General features: G+C 37.3%; 1 protein-coding gene across 2 annotated transcripts in view; it reads left to right on the top strand.

Annotated features, from left to right (window-relative positions):
* Window positions 1-16,341, top strand: part of LOC113825629 (cleavage stimulation factor subunit 3) — a 17,493-nt gene extending 1,152 nt beyond the window's left edge. For both annotated transcript variants that reach the window (XM_070122176.1, XM_070122175.1), the window contains exons 2-3: window positions 13,570-13,761; window positions 14,231-16,341. In XM_070122176.1, the coding sequence (XP_069978277.1) occupies window positions 13,570-13,761; window positions 14,231-14,404 (366 nt within the window). In that variant the 3' untranslated portion in view covers window positions 14,405-16,341. The remainder of the gene's footprint in view (window positions 1-13,569; window positions 13,762-14,230) is intronic.
* Window positions 16,342-20,000: the final 3,659 nt, after the last annotated feature.

Here is a 20,000-nt window from a genome sequence, read left to right as displayed (position 1 = left end):
ATGCCTGACGAATAGCCAAACTTATATAGATCCGGTGCAGGAACAATATCCATGGCGAAATTGAAAACTCTCTTGGCCTGCATAGGCTCCAGGCTGTAGAGTTTGGTCTGCGCAGGGAACGTATTCCCCATGCAAAAATTATTAGGTCAAATTCTGTCCGTGCAAATGTAGGTCTCAGGGTAACTTTCCGCGCACGCTTAGTTCTTTTTCCGTGCATAAAATTCTTTTGACCTTTCTATGCACTTGTTTCATCATTTGTCCGCAGATCTGTCCACGCAGATGTAGACAAAATGATATTTTCCACGCATGATAAAATGTAATATTCCCTGTGCAAGAAATATACTCTACAGTCTGGCATAGGCTAGTACCACAGGACTGAGATCGGAATTAGGTATATTTTCTTTTTCGAATATGACCTCGCTCATTATACATGTTTGTCAGCCAGACTATAGAATTTGGTTTGTGTGGGGAATGAGTTCTCTGCACAAAATTATTTGGTCAAATTATGTCCACGCAAATGTAGGTCTCTGGTAACTTTCTGCGCACTCTTAGTTCTTTTTAAGATAATTTTCCATGCATAAAATTCTTTTAACCTTTCTGCGCACTTGTTTCATCATCTGTCTGCAGATCTGTCCACTCAAATGTAGACAAAATGATGGTATCCACGCATGAAAAAATGTAATTTTCCTGCATAAGAAAAATACTCTTACAGTCTGGCAGAATTAGGTATATTTTCTTTTTGGAATGTAACCTCACTCGTTATACGTGTCGGTCAGCCAGACTGTAGAGTATGGTTTGTGCAGGGAACGTGTTCTCTGCGCAAAAATTGTTTGGTCAAATTCTTGCTTCTTTTAAAAATTATTAGGTCCATTCCCCCCTCCAAAGGGGGGGAACCCCCCTCCTCATCTCCCAAGGGGGAGGGGGTCCTCGCAGACTCATTTCCTAAGGGGGGAGGGATGAAGGGGAGAAAGCGAGTTCACGAAGCTCCATTCGGGGTGGGGGGGGGGATGCACGATGTCAATAGCAACCTGTAAATGTTTAAATTAAATACATACCAATTAAACATCTATAAAAGTTTTAATTATATGAAAGACAAGCCTAAATTTGTCATGGCAAAAATAGAAAGGCCGTATAATACAAAAAAACGAGCCAAACTTTGTCCGACGGACACCGAATGAAACACCGCTCGAGTAAACAAGTGCAACTTGCAATGCGTACAAACCCGATATCCAATACACAAATTTTTCACAAATATAAAATGTCATGCTAACCAAAATAATGAACACAAAATATCAAAATGATTTCCACTCCACCGCTTATTCGCATGATGTCAGTTTATTTTAAAAATTATTAAACAATATACAACTCGTATCGTCACTCTACAGACGAGAAGCGGCGTGGAGGAACTAATGAAATCTTTTATTCTCCGCCGGATACAACATTTTTAATATGTGCTTGGCAAAGTACCCGGCGAAGTGAGATTGCATCTACCTTTTCTATTATCATTTTGGGGGGGTATGTCACATCTCCATGAATATGGCGTTGCATTTGGGGCATGTAAGGGCTACCGATATGAGGGCATGTGACCGGCATATTCCTCCACGAATTGTCAGTACCTACCGTAAAAAATATGTTTGAATAACACTAATTTATCAACTATGATAAAAGATACACTATTTTTTCAATTGTCTTTAAAACACCTATTAATATAAAACAAACTTTGAAACAAATATCTTTAACTTACCACATGTGTCACTGCACAGAAAGCTTGCTAGGTCTTTACACGTCAAGAGCTTACCGGAAAGTGTTCAAGTAATGAAAAAAAAAAAAAATCCGACAAGGGAGGCAATTTAGGTAAAGAGGCAGTAACGTTGTTACATTGTTAACAGTGAATCTACAGTATGACAACGAAATTATAAATCATTAAATATATACATTACAAAGAACAATACTTAAAACGTATAAGCATAAAAGAAAGAGAGGAAATGTTAGTAGAAATAGGATTAAATAATGGATTAAAATATTAGTAATTGGTAATGCTTCCACATTGGTTGAAAGTAGTGCAAAGAAAACGTGACATTTAGAGAAAACGCGGGTATAGAAAATGGAAATACAGAAAACTAGACACGTATAGAAAACGTGTTTATGGAAAATGCAGACATAAAAAATTGACTACCGCAGAAGGTCGATTTCGACTTTGTCTCTGTGCAGCGCATAGCGCCGCCATTTTTTTTTTTTCTTAACAGTAAATATAAGTCCGGTGCAACTTATGCTATGTTCCATCCCACTCTATTTTTTCCGCTCTATAACATGGCGGTGTCCATTTCTCTCTATCTACGCGCTTCCATCTCCGTAACCTCTACCGTTCATTTTTTCCCTATATTTTTCCCTCTCTTCTACGATTCTGGTGGACACATGGGGAATCTGGGATTTTAGGTGACCATACACAAGCTTTCATTTTAAAACTGTAAAGAAGATATGTTTATCGCAAAGACAAGGCAAATGTTCCCACAAAAATAACCCTTTTAGGGGTATTTCAAGGTAATTTTAAAAGTAAAAGAAAGTGTAGAAATGAAAAACCCATGCCAAGAATTGCATCTTTAATAAGAAAGTGAAAAAAGGGAAAACCTGGGCAAATTTTGGCCTTGGAAGATTCATCATGTTGCACGAATGAACCCTTGCCTAAAAAATGAAACTCCTATGAAGATAATCATTCTAACCAAAAAACTTTCCTAACCCGGGGCTATGCGCCCGGACCCCCCTACAATTGCTTCACTAGCTGATCGCTGTGCTCCCCGAGGTGGGAGCTGTAAAAAAAAAAAAAAAAATTCCAAACCGAAGGCTACACCCACAGACCCCCATCTAATTGCTGTATATCCCAGTATTAAACAATTAATTTTAAAGAAAGGTAAATAAATACTTGATTTAGGGAGAAGGCTTGTAGAGCTCTGCTGCCGCTCAAAGAAAACGATGGAGGCGTCTGTTTTGGCTCAGGAAGTTTCATAAAAAATATCATGCGAGCCAAATAACTAATGAAATGGTATTTGTGCGAGCCAAACTGATGCATTCTCCTCTTTGCGTCCCTCCACTTTCGTTTGATAGTATTTGTGTGTGCTTTTGTTTCTGGATCAACAAAATTATATTTGTGATTCACTTTCTAGTGCTGGTAGCGTTCTTTATTTAAACAATTGCGAGCTTTCCAGCAATCACAGATTATTGTTGTTCATGGTGTTATATACTCTGTTTACTTTCAATAACGTGTCTGTCACGTTTTTCGACTGGCACCATAAAAATATCTTTCACTTCTCTCCCGAATCCTCCCAAATACTCACTGGCCCACTATAGATCTTCCAACATTATATTTCCTTTTTCCAAACTATGATTTGTCAATTTCAACATGCAATCCTTCACCACAAATTGTTTTATCACTGATTTTTAGTTCATGCTTTGCCAAGTCATAGTTAAATACTGGTCTTAAGTAAAGGTTGGTAAATAGGAAATTCGTTTCATTATCCAGTTTTGCATTACTGAACTATGTATTTTTAAAAATAGGCAACTTAACATTAAATTTTTTTTCTTTATTCTTTGGTCCGGGGCGTAACTCTTTCCACACCGGAAAGTATGTTGTTTGAAATCTATTTAACATAGATTGTTGTTTGAAATTATTTTTTCTGGTTGATCCCCGTATTTTTTTTTTTTTTTTTTTTTTTTTTTTACATCACACCAAATTTAGAAGAGCATAAAATTTGAATAAATTATAACAATTAGTTAAATGAATTAGTATAATGGTAATTTATATAGTTTGGAGAGCGAGTATTGAAAATCAACTTGAAATTATGCATAAAAGTCTATCAAACAATAGATAGTAACACACGCACTACTTTCTTGAGTGCCATCTTCTGAGTTACATAGTTTGTTTACATTGACTTAGCCGATAATCAAGGAAGGGGACAGTCTGCGAGCGACAAATTTCGGCATATATATTTTGATATTATGACAAAATTGTCTTTTCGCACTTCAAATTTGACTTCCATAATTAGTTTGCATGTTCTTCTATTTTAGTAGTTTCATTTTTGTTTACTAAAATTCTTTAGGTTTACCAAAAGCGTTGCTCTCTTCCCAAGTCCACTCAGTGCTCCCTCGTTTCAGCTCTATCTTGCTGTGCATACTGAGGTGAAGACAGTGTTTCCTGGGGGTTGTTGGGGGAAAGAGCCCCCAATAACCTTCCCCTCATGCAGTTGCCCAGTCTTGGCAACTTAGGTTGTTGAAAAAAAATTTGACATGGAGTTGGGGGTCTGAGTCTCTGGCGAGTGCATCCATACTGTATAGAATTACCCAATACATTCTATTCATGGTCCCCATCTACTTGCCTAGCCAGGGGGCTCCATCCCCTGGACATTCATGATCATTCAACAATGTTCTATTCAGGTCCTACCCCCCCCCCCCTCCCCTGAACAGTAGCCTGAATATAATAATTTCTAAACAATATACCCTTCTAGTTACTGACTGTTTTAACCATAAATGGATAGGGGATACTGTTTAACTGCCACCAACGAGAAGTGGTGGAAATGCTTGTTTGGCTCCAGGAAATACATTGGCTAAATAGCCAACAAAATGTTATTTGCATCTTACAGACTGCAGTAGGTCCAATTAACATCCTGCCACTTCCTTTTGATATTGTGTGCGTGTCGGTGATAGGTTAACGCAATTGAAGGAATGGCTTACCTGTAAATGTTTAGTCTTTTTTTTCAAGGCAGTTGTATGCCTTCCAACAACCAGGTATTGTTTGTCTCTGGGGCTAATCATTTTTTAATAACTAGAAGGGTCTCGCTTTTCCTTTCCTTGACAGGAAAGAGAAATATTGGTTTGTTTCCCAACAAAAGCCCCCCAAAACCCAATGACCGTCAATCACCCTACCCCCAAAATATTTTCTTTTCCCAAACTTTGACTCCTTTATTTCCACTGTTAGTTCACCTACAAGTTTTTCACTACTATTGTCAAAACGCCAGTCAATCAATACCTCACATACAAAACTTGCCGTGTCAGAAATAGTTTTATCAGATACCTCAAGGTTATCTTGGCTACTTTGATATAGAAATCATTCTCGCAGATATGAATTGCAGAAGTTTAAATTGGTTTCAGTGTCTATTTTACTTTTACTGAACCTTGTACTTTCGAAATTTGAAACAGCAATTTATTATTGTTTTTTTCTTTTCTATTCTTTTCTTTTCTTTTCGTATGGCAATCAATTCGGCTTTTATTCTCATATTTTGCACAGTTAACTGGTTCACTTAACACTCTGTGGCTTATGCAAATGTCAGTTAGTTTCTCAGGATTCCCACTGTAGTTGCAAAAAAAAAGAACCTTAGCTTAGACCACATTCAGCACAGAACATACCAGTTATTGATGAAGAATATGTAAGGGATTGTCAAATATCCTGGTTGTGAAAACATGCATGTACTAAGTGTTATAATTGATAATTTTTTATATATATAATATTGCATAAATACACTATGCCTAAATATAGTGGAATAGAAGGGTACAAATAGGGATTATGCTTTATGGTATGGACACACAAAATTAGGGCTAAGTGGATATGATATTCTTCTTGGGGACAAAGAGCTGCAGTCCTGGGTATAAGAAATAATTTACAGACATGGACGGTAGCACCACAAATAAAGAAAAGAGATTGTGGAAAGCTGCTATCAGCCTAAGTACACTCGGTTCTCCAGAGTTACAGCTCTATCTTGTTGTACACACACAGGTGAAGACGACAATGTTTCCGAGGGTTGTTGAGGGGTAGTTAGCAGTCAGGCATGCCCAGTCACGTCAACTTAGATTGATGAATAAATTTTTTTGACATGGTGCTGGGGACTTAGTGTGTGGTGAGTGCGTCCATACCGTAAGGAATTACCAAATAGGAAAACACTAATTTTCACAAATGCATAGTAACACACAATCAATTGGCACATTGCAGTAATGAGTTATGTGGTCAGTTTAGCATTTGAGACAGCAGAGTGAACACGTGGATCGACTTTGAAAAAATTGCTTGGTGGCATGAAATTTGAATACTTCCTATAATGACTATATGTGTGAGTCTACTCAATTTTTTCACTTTCATAGTATTAATTTTTACATCATACCGAATGGGAGTATATATTTTTCTTCAAGATATGGGGCGGGGTGATAACCTCCAGTTTAACCATTATTTTCTTTGATTATTATAGTGCCATTGCATTTTCCTGTAAATTTATAGCATAGTATTATATTTTGTGCAACTTTATTATCAACTTGAGAAGGTAATACCATAAATGAAAAGTATTATACTTTTGGTTCTTTTGTATGTTACAGGCAAATTTCTCATATCGGGCTCTCTGACACTTACAGGTCAAATAACTTCATTATTTTTTATTTGCAACAGAAGTACAGAAGAGAGGTTTCTTAGATTTATGCACTGTCATTTTTATAAAATATTTTTTCTTATAAAATAAGGTTGGTTGAAACTTAACCATTACCCATATTTTACCTTGTACTACACGACAGTGGAAAATTGAAACTATACCAAAATTTGCAACCTTTAGTACCTCCCCCCACCCCCCTGAAAAGAAACATGGTAAATCAGAGTGCGCCAAGTTCTGAAGGGATTTTTTTCCTGTGGCATTAGACCAAGTTGAAATTACCCCATAGTGGTTGGAAGAGTGATAGCTCCATGCTTAGGATCCTATACCTGCCCACTGTGATCAGCAGCACAGGTTGAATTGAATTATACAAAAATGAAAAATATGACACAAACAACACAATGTTATTGCATTGAGTTGTAGACTACCTTCAGAGATGATGTGTAGTCGGTACAATGAGAAGCCTATTGCAATCTTGATCCAGTATATCAAATGGTAAATACAGACACTGAAATATGACACAAACAAAAAGCTTGTATGCAAAAAAAGAGAGTATTTTATAGGAGTGGCAAGGAGTCTTGACACTGTACTCAAGTATTCGTAGTGCCGGATCTACAAGCCCAGTATAATCAGCACTTGAGTAAGCATAATACTCAGATTTGGGTAGCAAAGCACCCAGATCCAGTAGGGTAACAGGAAGTAAAATTCAAGAATATTCCAATAAAGTAACCAAACAAATGTAATTGGTGATATCTGATTTTGCAGTACATTTACAGTACCTCTGGTTGATTCTTTACCTACATTTATTATTAGAATTCCTTATTATTGCTCATTTAAGTGGTTTCTGATGAAATGTGTGAACATTTGAAAAAAATCAGAAAATGATCTCAAAGTATAGTTTTAATAAGCTTTGGAAACCTTTATAAGAGATAAAACTCATAGGTAGCACACATTGGAGCAGCAAGTGGCAGCACAATATTTGAAAGTCAGTAAGAGTTTGTTTGCTTCTTGCAGTATAAGAAGTTTTATTCAAGGCCATGGAGTAAATCTATTTTTCACAGTGAACGCTAATAGTAACTTCAGCAGATATATCTGGTTATGGCAGTCTAGGGGTCAAACCCACTCAATACAGGATGATACCTTATAACATCATGGCTGGCAGACTCCCTTATACTGGGATGGTTTGTCTTAGTGCAGGTCATGCACTCCTGCACTAAATTGTTGTGTGCTGATCAGTTATTTGGCTGTAGCTGTGATTATAAAGGCAAACAGTCCCTCAAAAGTAGGTTTTAATATGACTATTGAAGCTCATCACAAACAATCATCTAGCCAATAGCTGAGCATATCTATCTGTACAAGGAAGGAAAGCGAAACAAAAAAAAGTTAACCACATGCCGCAGAGGATGGGATGTGTGAACATTCTATGCCCAGTGTGCTTAATTTAGTAATTGTTTTTACACCTGTTTACCCTTTTCCTTGATTTTCGATAATATTTTCTGGTATTCAACCTGTTGATCGCAGTATTTTGCAGCTGTCGTGGTGCTGCTTTCCCTCTCTTGGGCATATGTGTTTGTTTGTTTACGTTTATATGAAAAAAATATGTTTGCAAAAGTATAAACCCTTGCAAATACATGCAAGCGCACAAACATGTGTAAATACACTCAGAAAGAGTGGAGGTCCTGGTTTTAGTACACGCCTATGACGTTCAACTCCTTTGGCGGAAAACATCCTATCGCCTGGGCCTTGGAAGACCACTAGGGGGACACCGTCTTGGCGGCTGATATCCCCTGGCCTGCTTAGCTCCAGGCCACGCGACCACCTGTTGCTCCAAGGGATCGTCCGTCAATTGCGTTTAGCATCACATGAGGCCATTCCTGTATATTGGGTTAATATTGTTAGTAATGTTAATAACATGGCAGTAGTTTTGATGTTTATAATGCAAATAACAGTATCAATATTCGTAATAGAAATTACATGAAAATCATTAGACCCTTTTTGATAATCTGTTATAATAAGATATGATAAATATGGCAATAAATCTTACTGATATCACAATGGTAATATTCCATTTATAATATATTTAAATGTTGTCATGCCTGTGTTTGTCATTGCATCAGCTGAGGAGGCAGGTGACTTTATTTTTTCTATTTTATATAATATAGGAATAAAACAGGTTTGCCTTGAAGCTTTTCTTATTTCCAAAGCGGAGTAATCTTCAACAGAAGGAAATTTGCATAAAACCAAATTTAAGACTGTCCTTATGTGTAAGGACAAAATTGAAGACAGTCCTTACGTTTATGAATCGAAAATAGCAGTGAAATATTAGAAACAACTAAATTAATGTTTAACAATCTATCAAATGGATCTTCAAAGTTTTTTCTATCTTATTTGATGCAGAATTATCTTCAAATTTAAGTAAATTTGCATTGCAGTTTTAAAGACAATCCTTAAGTGGGTGGGACACTTTCTCACCTGTCCTGAAACTTTAACCAAATTATAGACAAATTTGAAGATAATTCTGGATTGAATATGGTTGAAAATTTCCCTCAGTTGAAGATTATTCTGCTTTGGAAATAATAAGAAAAATTATGAGGCCACTCCTAGGTTTTATTGTTGTATTTTATTAAAAAACAGTGCTGCCCACCTTTTCAGCTGATGCAATGACAATAAATGCAGGCATGCCACATCACATTTGAATATACTAAATGTGTAATATTACCATTGTGATATCAGTAAGATCTATTGCCATATTTACCATATCTTATTATTACAGCAGGTTATCAAAATAGGGTCTATTTTAATTCTATTACCAGCATTTATCTTGAGATGTGGCAACAGTGCAAATGAAAGTCAAAAACATAAAGAAAAGTCTAAGACCTTTCATGAAAACCGCCCGAGGTCCACTAATTGACTCCTTTGTGGCTAAGCACTGGCAGAGCCATATATGTGCAGAGACCTTTAAAAAAACAATAGTAAAGTGAACACAACATTCTCCCAGCGGCATTGTGTTAATTTCTTTGATTTAATGTTTGTTAGTATTTGTCATATGATAAATTATGAGCACAAGCAGTGTGTGTATACAAAGATCAGTGAAAAAAGAACAAAGATAAAGGAGTATTGAACTTTGATGATGTGAGTCAGTTAATTTTTTTTCTCATTCAACTTCTGGAGTTCAGTAATTGCACAACATTGATGTGCAAAAATTGTAAATGTGTATTTACAGTATATGATGTAGAGAATTGCCATTTTGACGCAACATCAATGGCTGAGGATCTGAGTCAAGAGGGCGGGTATTAAGGATATGTTGTCAGCTTGTTGTGCACCCAAAACAGTTGATCACTTGTCTAGCCCTGAGTCTGACTGTCCAGGAGCTACAGCTCCACAAAAATGGGGGTTAAAGTACACAAACCCTGGCTCCTGGCTCGATTTGGCAAGGAAAATTCTGTGACTAATAGAGCACTCCCATGCCTTTGTATTCTTATTTTGTCCTCTTATTGAAAAGGCATTTCAGATGTCTTTTAGAGGAGGTACAATTTACACATTAGATGAAGACTATTTCCATAGTTTGTTCAGCTCTTTATTTGCCTATATATATTTTTACTTGTGTATATATATAACATAATTTTCTATTTGTTTATATTACATGATAAAGAAGAGGAAATATTGAAGGTTTAGAGCTCGATAAAGGTAGGCTGGTAATGAAAGAGGATTGCCAGGCAAAAGTTTTTATTTTAAGGCAGTGGAAACCGTTTTTTTGTTTGTATATATGAATTGTAGAGGAAGTAACCTCAGAATTAGGATGCCACAGAAGTATTTAGTGTCTATTTTAGATTGAAATTCAATAATGTAAAGCTTTGGTATGGATTGTTTTTGTACTTTATTATGCAAGACAAATCCTTGCTACATTTGACTGTTTTGTTCTTATAGTGATGCACTTAGCCACACTTAGATTTGTTGCCGCATTGATATTTTTTCCATTTTCTGGTATATTTTTATCCATCCAAATATCTGCAATTAATCCAAGCCTATTTATGCACTTGAAGAACAACTCTTACTCACCCACACACATGCATAGCTAAAGACAACCATGTGCACCTAAATATGCACCCACATACTGTACACCTAAAAATTTACCCACTCATTTAACCCATTAACACAAAATGGCTAGTGGCCATTAACATGGGATTGTTGGCACACACCAACAATTTCGTCTGTTGGTGCCCGTCTCATTTTGCAGTTTGCGGGCAATCTTAGGTACCAAAAAGTAAATATTTTGATTAGAAAGAATAAGTCCACCCACACATACACATTTATCCACCCATACCTAGGATTTTATCTACACACCTGTAGATTTTTCACCACATTGGCAGAGTTAACACCCAGTTATCAGTATGGCCAGTGATAACTGGGTGCAGAACAGTTTGCTGATTGCAAATAACCAAGCTTTATCGGAGAAAGTAACCGATAATTGTTACACATGCTTGTCCTGTCAGGGTCACAGCATACTGACATGTAATGCTAAGTTTAATTAAATTACTGATTGATTTATTAGGATGCATGGCTGATGGCAGGTGTAATCCATAACATAGACAAAGGGCTCAGTTCGGCATGTGTCCTTGCTGACAAGAATGGCTAGTGTGAACTATAGGTGATTTGTGTTGACTGTAGGGTCGAGAAGCAGAAAAATGGCTATGCGGTTAATACATATTGCAGGGTCTTGAACTAGGGAATATGCATTGGTGGATCATTTCTGTGTATTAATTCACTGTGCTGTAATGGATTCTTGATTTTACATTGGGATACACTGACTGAAGAGGTGTTTGTGTAATGTGTCATCAGTCTGGATTTTCGTCATTACTTATTTCTTGTTTTTTAGAGTGACTGTGTAGGGGATAATCATGGAATGTTAGGTAGACTAGAGAAAAATGTCACTGGCTATGACCTGATTTGCTCTCCAGGTGGCATGCATGTGCATCAAGCCTGCTATGAGTTGTGTGTTCTCTTGATTTTCTGTTAAAGGAGCCACATTCACTGGAGAATATATGCTGCAGCCAAAATCATAGTGAGTGGCAAGAGTTTTTTCCTATGCTGCTTGGGTTTCTGGTGTGTGGCAAATAGGTATAGGGTTCAATACACTGATGGAATCGCCTGTTGATATTCGGTTATTGGTTGAATATTTCTCGTATAGGAGAGATTGTTATAATGCTGTATTCTAATTTAGTATCAGAATGTGAAAACTAGTTGGTGTAGATCCAGATAGATCCAGGTAGAACCAGGGAAGAAGCTATGAATGCAAATTTTAATTTTGTATAGAGAAATTCTAAGCCTGACTTTTTAGACATAAAGTAACTAACTATAAGAGCTAATGTTTTAGATGTTAGTCATATATTAATAATAGCTTTACTATGTAAAGATTTAAATCAGCATTTGATGCAGTCATCAGGCACTCTGACATGCAACATTTTTTGTAAGAATTTGTCATGCATGAATATTCTTGTGTATGTAGTTTCCTCCTTTCTTATGAAAGATAACAGCTACATTAGAAACATTTGTTATTGCACAATTCTCAGGTTAGAAGAGGAGGATTTATCCTTAAGTTGTTATGAATTTAAAATGTTATATATTATTTTAGGAGTTGTATGAAACATGATTTGTCTTGTCTGTATGGTTAGATATTATATCTTGAATATTAACTTATGAAAATAGAATTGATTTTTAGTTGATAAACAGAATAAGCAAATCAAACAAGTGTATTAGATATCAAGTGAAAAATTACTGGATGGAACAGAACTAATAAGTTATGAGAATTTGATGTAAGGCTGTTTTCTGTAAATATATTGTCATTGAAAGTTCATGTCTTTCCAGTTCAAACTCAGGTCTGTGGAAATTAAATTCACTTTGATTTTTTTTTTTAGGATACTTGGCATTCTTCTTTATATTTAAAAAACATACATTTATTTCTTTATAAAGAGAAATGTCTCATCCCTTGCTTTTTATTTAGTGATGATGATTTGGCTAAGATGATGTTTAAGCATCCTGACGAAATATGAATCATAGGTTCAAGTGTATTACTATATAGAATAGGCCTTAATACAGTGTGTTAGCTTTTTTAAGGGGTATGCTGATAATTACAGCAAAAGGCCAAGTGACTCGCAATATCCACAGGTCTCCAGCACTGCTGTACTTCAACAGCCACACTCTGTCACTATGCTCCCATAATTTACCATTCTGTCATTTCATTGCACAATCTAATATTAATATTGATATCAAGATAAAACATCTGCAAGAAGATAGTTTGTAGGTCAGATAAACCAAAGAATACAAGGAAGAGTCAGATTGTTCTACTAGTGCACTGAACCTGTCCCAGTCAATGAAACTGACCCTTGCTGCTCTTTCAAATCATACCTGCTGATGAGATTGACACTTCAACACATATTCTTCTCATTAATGTTTACTGCTTTGAGTAGCTCTTCAGATTCCTTAGAAAAGGGTCTTGTAGGCCTAAAAGGGGGCTTATGATTGTTATTTACTCTTTCACACTTGAGTTGGAGATATGCTGGATATGTTTGCTGTGGAAACACTGGACACTCGGCTAAGGAAGGCAGTTGGATACTGTCATATAAATTGATTGTGTTAAGAAAGGTGCAAATGCAAAGAAATCTAACAAGGGGCAAGAATGAGTTTTTAGGGAAAGACACTGTTCCTTTCATGATTACAGGACCAGTACTCTTTCAAGGGAGACAAGGTTTCAAAGGAATTTTTCATCTTTTTCATAGTTATTAGAGTAAAGCAGCATGTACTGTAATTGATTTTTATGAACAGCCCCTAGAAGATTTTATGTAGGGTAATGTAGTTGTGCATTGGGTTGTAATTATTATTATTTTATTTTATTTTTTTATTATTTTCCTTTATTTTGTAGAAATATGGTAGAGGTTTGCTAACACATTCCTTTACAGATATTGCAAAAATGAGCTACTTATTATAGTGTTCATTATATCCAGTTAGCGTATTTTGCTTCTGATAGTCTGGAATGCATTATAATTTTTGTGCATCTTGAAGTGGTAATTTCTCTGAAAGTAAAATTAGTTGCCTTCATCCCAAACTGTTAATTGATTTTAGACAGATTTCTGGTTGATGAATGATATGAATGAAAATCATGATGTTTTTGCAGGAATTCGGGACGGAGAAGCTGCGGAGGGCATGGGCCACCACGGAATCCAACCCCCATGACATGGAGGCATGGAGCTTGATCATACGTGATGCCCAGAATCGTGCCATAGACAGTGCTAGACCCATCTTTGAACGCTTAGTGACCACTTTCCCCACCACGGGGAAGTTCTGGAAGATGTACATAGAGCAAGAGGTATGACTGAGTTAAAAAAAAAAAAAAAAAAAAAAAAAATCCTTAGTTTTGTGGTTTTTGATATTGTTGGTCATATGTCATGTTAGGATATTATCTCTCTCTGTCTCTCTCCCTCTCTCCCTCCCCTGCCCCCTTCCCCCTCCCCTGCCCCCTTCCCCCTCACCTGCCCCCTTCTCCCTCACCTGCCCCCTTCCCCCTCACCTGCCCCCTTCCCCCTCACCTGCCCCCTTCCCCCTCACCTGCCCCCCTCGCCCCTCTCCCTCTCTCCTCCCCCTCCCACTCCCCTGCCCCCCTCCCACACCCCCTCCTTCCCTCCCACACCCCCTCCCTCCCTCCCACACCCCCTCCCCTCTCATCTCTTCTGAATCTTTCTCTTCCTCTCATTCTCTCCCCCCTCCCCTTTTCATTTCTTTATATATCCTCAGTGTGAGTGCATTAAGATAAGTAATTGATGTCTCTTTTTTTTCAGATGAGGTCTTATAATTTTGAAAAAGTGGAAAAGGTATGTTTAACACACTGTTTCAAATGCTATCTCTTCACAATAAAAGCTTGTATATTGACTTGTGTAGTTTATTTTTCAAGCAGTTTTGAGAGCTCGTTATGTTTCTGGTTAAATCCCAAGCAGTTCAAAAAGTGCAAGTGATATCTATTGCTGTAATCTAAAGGGCTTTTTGAGAGTGCATTGTGTGCGGCTACCAGTGATTGAATGATTTGAAGTCCTTGGTTTGATCTGAGTGATGCCAAAATACTGTATATACTTGAAAGAAGTCACTGACCATCTATTTAGATATTGAATGTATATTGGCCCCTCAAATACAATGATATCCCCTGTTAGGGACATGGTGGTGAGCTGGAGTTTCCCTTGAACCAAACCTATTAGTGGGCTAGATACCGGAGTGGCCATGGGCAGCCTACTGCTTTAAACTGGAGTGTAGGCTTTGAGGGACCATTGCTCCAGGACAGTTTTGCATCTCCTCTCTTCTAGAGATACTGGAACAGTGACACTTACTGATTTCACTGTGAATCCTGAGGTCCTATGGCTTTCTGGGTCCTCATAATCCAGGGTTGTTGCTCAGATACTTATTTTTTTTAGATCAGGGGTATTGGGTTGTTTTAGGCAGTGTTATAGCATCCTCTTGATCAACAGAAATTGCATAAGTTTAAAGCCTTTCATATCTGTGGATATATTAGAAATTTGTCTATCTGTTTATTTTGATAATAATAATTATTATTATATGATAATGAAATGCATTATCCACTAAATGATTAATTACTATAATCCAGATGAGGTGACCAATCATGTCATGAAAATATTTGGTTCAAGGGTTGGGTAACATGAACATACCATCATGGGAAATTTGATGTCATGAGTAATATGGCTGAAGGCTGTGGTGATGGAATAACTCGCCATAAGTGCACAAAGCTCTTACAGGTTGATTTAGACTCATTTGAGATTTAGGAAAGGCTTGCATTATTTACATCAATAAATGCGTGTAGAATGTGCTGTCCATGAGCTATGACTGGAGGAGTGCCAGCTCCAAGGACGTTGCTGATTTCTATTCCTGGCCGCAGTGACTGGCAGTACAGATTTTATTACAAGAAATTGAATATTAAAAAAGGACATAACAAAATGTTCCTTATTGTTATTATTATTGTACTGAGTTCTGAGCTACCTAGAGAGATGAAATAGTCTGCAAAGAAAACAGTCTGTTACCATCTGGATAAAGCGAATCAGATGACAAATAAAGACATTGGAAACTAGCAAAAGGAAAGAGACTAATAACCCTTATGCAGAAAGAGAACATTTTAAAGGAGAAGCGAGGATTCTTGTCACCACACATGAGTGTTTTTTGGTGCTTGGCCTACAGGCTGCACACCCATCAGTGTGTCCAGTCAAGAAAGTCTAATGTCCATATTTTGGGCCATGTGATAGCAGTGAAGCATCTAGATCCATTGAATTAAGGGTACTGTAATATTTACTTTAAGGCTAGTTAGTGATCATCAAAGCAAATTGCCCAATAGGGTTCCCATAGTGAAGACCCATGATATACACATTCAGAATGTTTGAAAAAACAAACAAAATAAAAATGTAAATTGCCTTGTAAAATATTGCCCTTAATCTATGCATGGGCATGTGTGCATTTATTGCATGAGAGAATGAATGAAAATGATAGGTGAATAGAGATTGAAGCTAGGTATTTAAGATAAGTGTGCTTGTGAATAATTAGAAACTCATTATAAAGAAAGAAAAATACTGTATGAACTTTGAATGTGCATTTGCATGTGGAATAAATGCCTCGTGTTTTATTGCTTGATGGATGTGAAAACATGATGAGCTCATTCAAAGCTGCTTATGTTGTTTTATTCTTATTATTAAATGATTTTGATTACAGGTAATTTTAAAAAGATGTACCGGGTTTAAGTATAAGATGGGTAAGGTGTAGGGATATAGCAATAAATGTGTAACAGGAACATCCTCGTGTTTTAATGCGTTTTTATTGTATGCTGTTACTCTTTGAATTGTACATATGAATATTGTTTTATGCCAGTACTATGTGGATAATAAAGAAGGGTGAATCCTCCTTGGTTTTTCTTCTCTTTTTTTAACTATTAGTGTTCATCGGTGACACAACAAAAATAGAGGAGGCGGAGCCAAAGGAAGTATCTGTTTTACAGGAAACAATTTGTGTAGCTGTACATGATAAGTATTGATTGTACATGGGGCCATAGTCAAGGAGAAAAATAAATTTTAGTTGGTGGTTGACTTTTACACTCCCCCCTCCCCCCAACACCAGCTTCACAGTATTCTTTCTAAGGTGCCAAACTTTTCAGTGTGCGTAGCTGTTCCGTGTACAAAAACGGATATGCAAAACATATCTAAAACAATGCAAAGCCTTGGCTGTAAATATGAGGTTGAAAGTAGGGGATAGAAGAGAACTAGTAAAACCAGTTACATTTGAGGGGGAGACTGAGAGAAGAGGAGAGAATAGGAGAAAGAGAGGAAATGGGAGAGAGTTGAGATTTAGAAGGAGAGATTATGAGGAGGAGCAGAGAATTGGTGAGTGAAATGAGGGTGATAACTAGAGAATATGAAAGATTCAATTATCAAAGTGTGCATAGCATTGTATAGTTCAGGGAATTATCCATAAACGAAATGCAGGGAAATATTATTATTATAATAATAAAGAGTGAGTATGTGTATGTGTGTGAGTGGAGTTTGTGTGTGTGTGTGTGTGAGTGAGTGGAGTGTGTGAAGTGTGTGTGTGTGTGTGAGTGGAGTGTGTGAAGTGTGTGTGTGTGAGTGGAGTTTGTGTGTGTGTGTGAGTGGAGTTTGTGTGTGTGTGTGAGTGGAGTTTGTGTGTGTGTGTGAGTGGAGTTTGTGTGTGTGTGTGTGTGTGTGAGTGGAGTTTGTGTGTGTGTGTGTGAGTGGAGTGTGTGAAGTGTGTGTGTGTGAGTGGAGTGTGTGAAGTGTGTGTGTGTGAGTGGAGTGTGTGAAGTGTGTGTGTGTGAGTGGAGTGTGTGAAATGTGTGTGTGGAGTGAGTGAAGTGTGTGTGTGTGTGAGTGAAGTGTGTGTGTGTGTGAGTGAAGTGTGTGTGTGTGTGAGTGAAGTGTGTGTTTGTGTGTGTGTGTGAGTGAAGTGTGTGTTTGTGTGTGTGTGTGAGTGAAGTGTGTGTTTGTGTGTGTGTGTGAGTGAAGTGTGTGTTTGTGTGTGTGTGAGTGAAGTGTGTGTCAGTGTGTGTGTGAGAGTGAATGTGTGTGTGTGTGTGTGTGTGTGTGTGAAGTGTGTGTGTGTGTTTGTGTGTGAGAGTGAGTGAAGTGTGTGTTTGTGTGTGAGAGTGTAAAGTGAATGTGTGTGAGTGTAAAGTGAATGTGTGTGTGTGTGTAAAGTGAATGTGTGTGTGTGTGTGCATGTGTGTGTGTGTAAAGTGAATGTGTGTGTGTGTAAAGTGAATGTGTGTGTGTGTAAAGTGAATGTGTGTGTGTGTAAAGTGAATGTGTGTGTGTGTAAAGTGAATGTGTGTGTGTGTGTGTAAAGTGAATGTGTGTGTGTGTGTGCATATGTGTGTGTGTAAAGTGAATGTGTGTGTGTATGTGTGCATATGTGTATGTGTGTGTGTGTGTAAAGTGAATGTGTGTGTGTGTGTGTAAAGTGAATGTATGTGTGTGTGTGTGTGTATGTATGTATGTATGTATGTGTGTGTGTGTAAAGTGAATGTGTGTTTTTGTGTGTGTAAAGTGAATGTGTGTGTGTGTGTGTGTGTGTAAAGTGAATGTGTTTGTGTGTGTAAAGTGAATGTGTGTGTGTGTGAGAGTAAAGTGAATGTGTGTGTGTGTGTGAGAGAGTAAAGTGAATGTGTGTGTGTGTGTGAGAGAGTAAAGTGAATGTGTGTGTGTGTGTGAGAGAGTAAAGTGAATGTGTGTGTGTGTGAGAGTAAAGTGAATGTGTGTGTGTGTGTGTGAGAGAGTAAAGTGAATGTGTGTGTGTGTGTGTGTGTGAGAGAGTAAAGTGAATGTGTGTGTGTGTGAGAGTAAAGTGAATGTGTGTGTGTGTGTGTGTGAGAGTAAAGTGAATGTGTGTGTGTGTGTGTGTGAGAGTAAAGTGAATGTGTGTGTGTGTGTGTGAGAGTAAAGTGAATGTGTGTGTGTGTGTGAGAGTAAAGTGAATGTGTGTGTGTGTGTGTGTGTGTAAAGTGAATGTGTGTGTGTGTGAGAGTAAAGTGAATGTGTGTGTGTGTGAGAGTAAAGTGAATGTGTGTGTGTGTGTGAGAGTAAAGTGAATGTGTGTGTGTGTGTGAGAGTAAAGTGAATGTGTGTGTGTGTGAGAGAGTAAAGTGAATGTGTGTGTGTGTGTGAGAGAGTAAAGTGAATGTGTGTGTGTGTGAGAGAGTAAAGTGAATGTGTGTGTGTGTGTGTGTGTAAAGTGAATGTGTGTGTGTGTGTGTGTGTGTGTAAAGTGAATGTGTGTGTGTGTGTGAGAGAGAGTAAAGTGAATGTGTGTAAGTGAATGTGTGTGTGTGTGTGAAGTGAATGTGTGTGTGTGAAGTGAATGTGTGTTTGTGTGTGTGTGTGTAAAGTGAATGTGTGTGTGTGTAAAGTGAATGTGTGTTTGTGTGTGTGTGTGTAAAGTGAATGTGTGTTTGTGTGTGTGTGTGTAAAGTGAATGTGTTTGTGTGTGTGTGTGTGTGTAAAGTGAATGTGTGTGTGTGTGTGAAGTGTGTGTGTGTGTGTGTGTGTGTGTGTGTGTGTAAAGTGAATGTGTGTGTGTGTGTAAAGTGAAAGTGTGTGTGTGTAAAGTGAATGTGTGTGTGTGTAAAGTGAATGTGTGTGTGTGTAAAGTGAATGTGTGTGTGTGTAAAGTGAATGTGTGTGTGTGTAAAGTGAATGTGTGTGTGTGTAAAGTGAATGTATGTGTGTGTGTGTGTAAAGTGAATGTATGTGTGTGTGTGTGTAAAGTGAATGTGTGTGTGTGTTTAAAGTGAATGTGTGTGTGTGTGTGTGTGTGTAAAGTGAATGTGTGTGTGTGTGTGTGTAAAGTGAATGTGTTTGTGTGTGTGTAAAGTGAATGTGTGTGTGTAAAGTGAATGTGTGTGTGTGTGTGTGAGAGAGTGAGTGAGTATATATGAGTGTGAGTGATTGAGTGTAGAGAGTGATTTTGAATCTATAATTTGAAGTTCTGCAATAAAACTTTTTCTTCCTTTTCAACTTGTGAAATTTTAGTTTATACTTGAGAGCTTGTTTTTTTTCCAGAGCTACTTCAAATGCAATATGAAATTGGAAGAAACAAAATTACATTATAAAGCAAAAAAGTGTGATCACTTCAGAATTTACTCTCGTGAAGTATGCAAGGAAAAGTGTTTTGTGTAACTGGAATATTGATTGAGGGTGTATTGTAATTTCATTGAAATATGCTATTCTTTCTCAAATTCATTACTCTACTTTCTTCTGCGCCAGACAGTAACTAATATATTTTTGTGGTTAATATGAGACTATTAACTGGTTTAGGGTACATGCAGTGTCCATTGCAGTTTTTGTCAATTATGGACATACAGATTGTTTCACAAGTGCTAAGTTGGTGAAGAATCACTTAAAAGGTATACAGTCCATGAGTTTTCAGTAAAAAGGTTTAGTTTCTATTATTCTTATTGTTATTAACTTCATTGAGAGATTCTTATAGCAATAATAATAATAGCAGCACCAGCATTCATAAAAACAGTCTGAAAATTCAAGGAATATAGTA

The sequence above is a fragment of the Penaeus vannamei genome, chromosome 5, assembly GCF_042767895.1.
Source record: "Penaeus vannamei isolate JL-2024 chromosome 5, ASM4276789v1, whole genome shotgun sequence".
In the NCBI taxonomy this organism is placed as follows: Eukaryota; Metazoa; Arthropoda; class Malacostraca; order Decapoda; family Penaeidae; genus Penaeus; species Penaeus vannamei.
This window is presented reverse-complemented; position numbering and strand designations above follow the sequence as displayed.